The sequence below is a fragment of the Taudactylus pleione genome, unplaced genomic scaffold (assembly GCF_031769625.1).
Source record: "Taudactylus pleione unplaced genomic scaffold, aTauple2 ptg000053l, whole genome shotgun sequence".
Lineage (NCBI taxonomy): Eukaryota > Metazoa > Chordata > Amphibia > Anura > Myobatrachidae > Taudactylus > Taudactylus pleione.
Window position 1 is genome coordinate 46,755,125 of NW_028284455.1, and position 7,982 is coordinate 46,763,106.

At 39.8% G+C, this 7,982-nt stretch overlaps 1 protein-coding gene across 1 annotated transcript; it reads left to right on the forward strand.

The window, feature by feature from the left end:
* The first annotated feature begins 575 nt into the window (after window positions 1-575).
* Window positions 576-7,769, forward strand: TMEM42 (transmembrane protein 42). Its single transcript, XM_088463914.1, has 3 exons — window positions 576-753; window positions 2,607-2,753; window positions 5,293-7,769. Exons 1-3 carry the CDS (start codon window positions 610-612, stop codon window positions 5,428-5,430), a joined length of 429 nt encoding a protein of 142 aa, XP_088320040.1. The 5' UTR covers window positions 576-609; the 3' UTR covers window positions 5,431-7,769.
* The last annotated feature ends 213 nt before the right edge of the window (window positions 7,770-7,982 follow it).

The window sequence follows — 7,982 nt, forward strand, 5'->3', positions numbered from 1 at the left end:
GGGGAGGAGCCAGTCACACTTTTAGATTCTTAAAGTGCCAGGCTCTACTCAACCCACCGTCTATACCCCACTGTCCCCTAGTGGATGAAGGAGAAAAAAATGCCCTTGCACACGTGTTCTGTAGGTATTACATGCATTGAGATATTTGCACTGAATTGTATACTGATTCTCTATAACAGTATTGGCTGTATTTCTCAATTACAAAAATCAGAACTGGTACAAAGAGAAAGAAATGGTGTAAGAGACAAGTTTTATTTCAGGTCTTGTAAGATTAGCCTGTTTTGACCAATAAAACAAAAATGCCTGGTGATAAATTGCACAACTATTTAGAAACACAAATGCAATATATTGCAGGTCATTTCAGAAGAAAAAAGGTTTATAAATATTTTATTCTAAATGTTTCTACAAATCGGCTCGTTGCCTTGACTTCAATTGCACACAAAGATGACAATAATAACAACAACAAAAAAGTCTGTAATCCTCCTGCCTTTTGTAGAAGCTGTGGGGAGGAGTTGACCATAAGAAATATGGCCGCCCAGTCGCTGACTCTGGACAACGTAATCATCACGTGCTCGATCAGGAAGTGAATTTTCTCTGCTGCCTAGCTCAATGTGGTCTTCCTGGGGTTGTAGCGCGGCTGCCGGGCTCCTGGGGGCGCTGTCCGCATGCTTCGCTAAATTTGCGCTTGGCGCAGATTACTTGAGGAATGTGTGTGAGATTTCTGCCGGGGAGCATGCAGAGGTCTGTGACTGGGTGAGTGGATAGGAAACTCCAGATCAGATCGTTCCCTTCATACAGCTGAAGCGTGATAGCTGCAGTTCTGTCACTATCTTAAGGTTTTATGTACACCCTCCTATTATGTAGAATTTCTTTTTTATATAGCCATAAAATACTTAAATAATTTATTGTCTTTGTATGTGTTTATTAGTTTCCTTGACATGTTCCAAAGTCAAGTGATTTCACTATAATAAAGTATTTTAACTATTTTATAAGCATGATAAAACTAATTTGGGTTACTAGATGTATTAACTTTCTAATATTGTTTGTCCTATCCATTGTATAGCTATCTAATTGGAGATGACAGGTGCTGCAACCATCCAACTAAGTACACACCTCTCTGGCTCTTTATCATTAACACCTAAAGAACTCAGCGTCATTGTTTTGTGATTGCCTCTTTAATAACAGTATTTGTATTATATTTTGTATGTTTATTATTTACTATAAATGCAAAGAGTTAGTTATTACTGGTCTAAGCAAAATAAGTGCAAAAGGATAAATGAGCGGTGTTCCCATTAACAATATTCTAATAAAACCATCACATCAAGCACACACATTGCTTTATATCACTATGGAGCTGAGAGACAGCAGCTGGTGTTGGTCTCTGATGTCAGAAATAGTAAATGACCATTCATTGGTTCTGATAATTGCAGATCAGTATGCACTAAATGTACAACTAACAGGTCTGCTGTATGGAGAGGCATGGGACGTCTGTAGCTGGACTGCGTTATATTCACGTAATTACATACTGTCGCTAGTGAGATAGAAATAAAACACATAATTATCAGGTTCAACCTCTTACAAATTTTAATTGCATTCATTAAGAAGAATGGGAAAAAAAGAAAAACCTTAGGTGTGACTATTTTCAAATGGACTAAGGGGAAAATTCCTTCCTGACCCCAAAAATGTAGGGGTAGATGTGCTAAGCCTTGGAGAGAGAGAGAAATAAAGTCCTAACCAATCAGCTCCTGTCACTTTTCAAACACAGCCTGTAAAATGGCAGTTAGATGCTGATTGGTTGGTACTTTCTCCACTTTAGCGCTCTCTAGTCTAATGGGGGGTATCCACTTAGTCATTTTACTAAGCGATTGCACGATAACAACGTCGTTATCGTGCAATCGCTTGCAAATCGTGCATGCTTCGGGCATGTTTTGGTCGGAAACGACCAGCGATGTGCATGCCCACTGGTCGTTTCCGACATCTATCATCGCCCATACATTCTGGTCAACCTGACGATCCCGTCAGGTTTAGCATGTGCGGGGATGATGGATGTGCCTAGAGCACAGGTTCTCAAACTCTGTCCTCAAGACCCCAAACAGTGCATGTTTTCCATGTCTCCTCATAGAATCACAGGTGAAACAAATAGCTCCACCTGTGGATCTTTTAAAATGTGTTGGTGAGTAATGAATACACCTGTGCACCTGCTAGGTGATCTGGAAAATATGAACTGTGTGGAGACCTGAGCACCGAGTTTGAGAACCACTGGCCTAGACTGAACGAGTGAACGTTCAGTCTAGGCACATCGCTAGACATGGAAACGACAGTACGATTACAATGTCGTAATCGTGCTCTCGTTTCCATGTCTACTAGTGGATACACGGCTCAAGGCTTAGTACATCTCCCCCTTAATTAGATAAATTCCCTTGATCAGTCACACTCCTAATGTTCTCTCATAATTATATTTTGTATAATATATGTATTCAATATTTTTATTTTATTTTTCTCCATGAATGTACTGTCACCACCCCATGTGGTGAGTGATTCCATAGCTTGACCATCATTACAGTGATTAAACTCTTACACACTATTTCTATATCTGTCCATTGCAGATCCACCTGCTCCTCCGCCTGTGCTCTGTGGGCCTTGTGTTTCTGTGCAATGCTGCAATGTGGACATTCTTTGCAAAATCATTACGGTTCTCCTCATCTTCAGCGACTGTGACCGTGACCACAACGGCTTCGAATTTTGTGTCTTCAGTATGTAGAGAAATAGGAAATGTTTACATTTCCTTTACCCTGATTTCATGTACATTGTATCACATTACACAATTGCTGATAATGTTTTGTTTGTTTTTGTATTTAATTTGTCCAGTCTTCAGTTAATGGTGGAATGGAAGCACTAATGGGGCCTATCCACTAGGCGACCTGTAATGATCACAATGATCCTGTAATGTTTTAAAATCTGCATATGGTTTTAGACTAAGCTTATATGGAGACCTCCTATCTTTTCAGTAATATAATGACATTCAGAGGGCACTGCATATAAGGGAGGAATTCAATTCCCCTACATTGGCACAATATATGCCTTTCCGTTAGGGTACAAAACTGCTGCCGGCATTACAAGTTTTCCCTTGCACCCTATAGAATAGTGAATCGACACTACCATAAATGACCAATATGAGAGAAGTCCAGGCATCGTGCACATTTAAATCCCTCCCCATCCATCCCCAAGAGTCTTAACATAAGCTACATCTAGTACATTTAGATGAATATTTTCTGAGAGCTTCACAGATCTAATTGACCTCAATGGTAATATAATAAAGTACAGCTCACCCTTTCTGTTGCTCTTCAATATTGGTTACTCAGTTTCAAAGTTGGGCACTAAGTTTATTTGCTTTAGGCATTAGGTAATGTTGACAAGTCTAAAAGGATTTCTATAGTTAACACTGCTCAATGCTTTGTACACTAAACAAACAGTGTGTGTGTATGTATATATAATTAGTGCATTGCAAAAGTATCCCCCCCCCCCCCCCTTTGGCTCTTTACCTTTTTTTTTACATTACAACCTGTATTTTTTTATTTCTTAATCTGAATTTTATGTGACGGATCTGCAAAAAATAGTCTAAAGTCTAATTTGGTGAAGTGAAATGAGAAGAATATATATATATAAAAAATAAACTTTATAAATAATATTGTGAAAATTGGTAATCACCCCCTTTGCTATGAAGCCCCTCAAAAGTTCTGGTGCAACCAATTACCTTCAGAAGTCACATAATTAGTGAAATTAAGTAAACCTGTGTGAAATCTAAGTGTCAGATGATCTGTCAGTATAAACACACCTTTTCTGAAAGGCCCCAGAGGCTGCAACATCACTAAGCAAGAGGCATCACACCATGAAGACCAAGAGCTCTCCAAACAAGTCAGGGACAAAGTTGTTGAGAAGTAAAATTCTGGGTTGGATTCTAAAAAAAATATGCAAACCCCGGAGCACCATCAAATCCATCATCATCAAATGGAAAGAACATAGTACCACAACAAACCTGCCAAGAGAGGGCCGCCCACCAAAACTCACAGACCGGGCAAGGAGGGCATTAATCAAAGAGGCAGCACAGACACCAAAGGTAACCCTGAGGGGGCTGCAGAGTTCCACAGCAGAAACTGGTGTATCTGTGCATGTGACCACAATAAGCCGTACACTCCATAGAACTGGGCTTTATGGAAGAGTTGCCAGAAAAAAGCCATTACTTAGTGATAAAAATAAGAATACACGATTTGAGTTTGCCAAAAGGCATGTGGGCGACTCCCCAAATGTATGGAGGAAGGTGCTCTGGTCAGATGAGACTAAAATAGAACTTTTCAGCCACCAAGGAAAACGTTATGTCTAGCGCAAACCCAACACATCCCATCACCCCAAGAACACCATCCATTTTTCAGCAGCAGGGACTGGGAAACTGATTTGAGTCGAGGGAGAGATGGATGGTGCTAAATACAGGCATATTCTTGAGAAAAACCTGTTTGTCTGCCTGTGATTTGAGACTGAGGTTCATCTTCCAGCAGGACAATCACCCGAAGCCTACTACTAAAGCAACACTCGAGTGGTTTAAGGGGAAACCTTTAAATGTGTTGGAATGGCTTAGTCAAAGCCCAGATTTCAATCCAATTGAGAATCTCTGGTCAGACTTGAAGATTTCTGTTCACAAGCAGACACCATCCAACATGAAGGAGCTGGGGCAATTTTGCCTTGAGGAATGGGCAAAAATCCCAGGGGCAAGATGTGGCAAGCTCATAGACTTATCTAAAGTGACTCGCAGCTGGAATTGCCGCAAAAGGTGTCTTGACAAAGTACTGACTTTTGGGGGGTGAATAGTTATGCACACTGAACTTTTCTGTTATGTTGTCCTAAATGTTGTTTGATTCACAATATAAAAAAATAAAAAAAACTCCACAGTCGTAGGCATGTTCTGTGAATGAAATGATGCAAATCTTCTAACAATCCATTTTAATTCCAGGTTGTGAGGCAACAAAACATAAAAAATTCAAAGGGGAGTGAATACTTTTGCAAGGCACTGTGTGTATGTATGTGTGTGTATATATATATATATATATATATATTTATATTTATATATTATATTATATTTATTTTTTTATTATTATTATTTTCTTTTTTTTTTTGAGAATGTTGTATGGCCCTGTACTGCCTCTGCTTACTTACATTTGGCATAGAGAATATGGTTTGGGTTGTACCTAATGTTAGTAAAACTGCATCTGGCACACAACTGTAACATATCTCTTGCAGGCATTCCTTGGCAAAGTGCTGTTTGGAGAGTCCCGTGCCCTGCTCTGGTGGGTTGGAATTGCGATTACACTTTGTGGATTGGTTTTACTCCACACATCCTCACCACAAACCGAAGACATAACAAAAAAGAAGAGCTAGACGACTGGGCGGCGCTACATTCCTTCATGAATTTTACAATGCAATTTTTTTCAAAAGTAAAAAAAAAAAAAAACTTGTGCAATTACAGTTAGTCTTGATTTAACAGCTGTTTTACATCTGCAATTGTCTGCAGGCTACAAATGAATGAAGCCATTGGTTAAAGGGGTTGATCACTATGTGAAAGCCTAATAACAATTGCCCCTGATGTAGCACTTTGGTCTTTACCCTGGTACCCCACTGTTCTCTGAGAGGTTCACTCTACTGCTCCCTGGTCTGAAAATCCATATGGCAGCTATTATCTGGTAACAGTTTATTAACCTTTTTTTTTTCCTTCAATTCAGGAAGCTTATTTAGTACAATTAGCCATTGAATCAGAACATGTGCAAAGCAAGTATTACAAGACTGGTGCCAGTAGGGCATATTGTAATAAACATTGAGGATACTAAATAAAGAGAGAGCTCAGATGCATATATACAGTGTAAGATAATAGGAGCAGGGGTTGCAGACACTCATTGCTGCATGTTTCTTCTCCTTCCTGCCAGCTGTTCTTTTTTTTTTAAATATATACCAGAGCTGCTTCCAAGTTGGTAATCGCTAATCTTGCTGTGGTGTCTCGGCTCCTTGTGAAGATGTCTGATTGGCTCTTGCACTTACATTGATGTAAGTGCATAATACATTTATGTAGGCAGCTATACACCCACTGCTCTTTATAGGTGTGCCTATGTTTATGCGGCCTTCAGTATATTTTGTCGACAGTCCTAATGTCAACATTCATGAATTGTCCACAAAACAATGTGTCCCAATGCAGTGGCTTCACTTACCTGGTAGTGTATCTCCGGCGGTATCTTCTGAGCCCTGCGGTCAAGTGATTGTGACTTCCAGGTGCCATGTAGTGGTTCTGGAAGTATGTAACCCTAACCCTCCTCCCCCACAGCCTAACGCTAACCCTCCACCTAGTGCCTAACCCTCCACTCCCGCAGCCTAATGGTGCGTACACACTAGGCGATTAGGGAAGACCGTATGATTACGACATCGTAATCGTACAGTCATTCCTGATCCCCTGTAGTGCCTACACTGAATGATAAGTCTTTCAGGGTAGGCACCCTCCATCGTTCCTGAACATGGCCAATCTATTGTTATCGGCAGTTTGGCCAGTATGTTCAGACGATGGACAATGTTGGAAACGACCAGCGAGAGTGCGCATCGCTGGTTGTTTCAGACATGGTGCACGATTACTGAGCCATTGCACGATTACGATGCCGTAATCGTGCAATCGCACAGTAATATCGCCCAGTGTGTACGCACCTTAACACTAACCTTACACTCCCATAACCTAATCCTCTGATCTCTGCAGAATGTCGTCATTTCAACAATGTTGACATCATAACTGTTGACATAGCAACTGCATCCCGTTTATGTGCTCTCATCATACTTTCTTCTCTGGTCTTGGTCCAGTTTGCTTTCTGATTGCCTTTGCCTCTGCTTCTATGTACACTGACCATTCTACTGTTAATCACCTGCCATAACACTCAGACCTTGTCAATACCCGCCAGTGCAGGGACTATTATAATTTTAGTTTCTATTCTTGTGTCTCCCATTCCCCAGCAACCTCCAAGAAAAAAGCCCTGATTTGTGTGTGCACTGCCTGGGCAAAACAAATTTCTGATGAGCATGTTTAATATTTCAGCTAAATGGGCTGCTAAAAGTTAAGATGAAGATCAAGACCATGATCAGCCTGGTTCTAAAGGTCCATGTCTGGTGTGTGACATCACAGTTGGTCACTAAATATACAATAGAAGTGTTTTAACAAAAGTAAGCAGAAAACTGAAATTATTGATCAGTAGATCACAAAATTGGATGGTGTATATGGTTATGCTGCAGGACTTGGATATTTTTTAAGACATGGAGCCATTAAAAAAAACAATGGAATTGTTGATACAACTATTATTATTATTGGGGTATAATTCGAGGTTGTTGAACCATGTTTGTGGGTGGTGAGACGAGAGTAGCAGGAGACGGCATCTAGCATTGCCTGACAGTAACATATTTTGGGGCATATCTATAAATGAGCATCTGGTAAAGTTGGGTGTCATTTACAACTATAATCAAGTCATAAAAAGGAAGAGTCTATGTGGCTGACAATCGTATACATCTAATTTCTAAGAACTGTTCATAGAATGTGTTTATTGATTTTTGCAATTTTCCCAAACTATTCAGGTGCTAAAAGTAACAGAGATCTGTATCAAGATTGTGTGGATTTTTAATTTGATTCTTCCCTATTGTGCATTGGTCACTGTAATCAACTCTGATCCATCTGTATTAAAAAAAAAAAAAAAAAAAAATAAGAACTGTGGTTATGTTTTCTTTATACAAAATACAATTCAAAGCTTATTAAATACATTATATACATATGTAGTATGCACGTTTCTAAACCATATCAGCTAAACTAGCTAGCTGTAGCACTAAGTAATGTCATTGTAATCTGTGCTAGGCTATGTCATGCAACTCTCCTACACTACACAGGTATGGGATGTAGTTAATTTACCGGTGGC

Coding starts and splice junctions, on each gene's coding strand:
- TMEM42 (XM_088463914.1), top strand. CDS start 610: ATGTGGTCTTCCTGGGGTTGTAGCGCGGCTGCCGGGCTCCTGGGGGCG. Junction 754..2,606: donor ATGCAGAGGTCTGTGACTGG/GTGAGTGGATAG, acceptor TGTCCATTGCAG/ATCCACCTGCTCCTCCGCCT. Junction 2,754..5,292: donor CTTCGAATTTTGTGTCTTCA/GTATGTAGAGAA, acceptor TATCTCTTGCAG/GCATTCCTTGGCAAAGTGCT.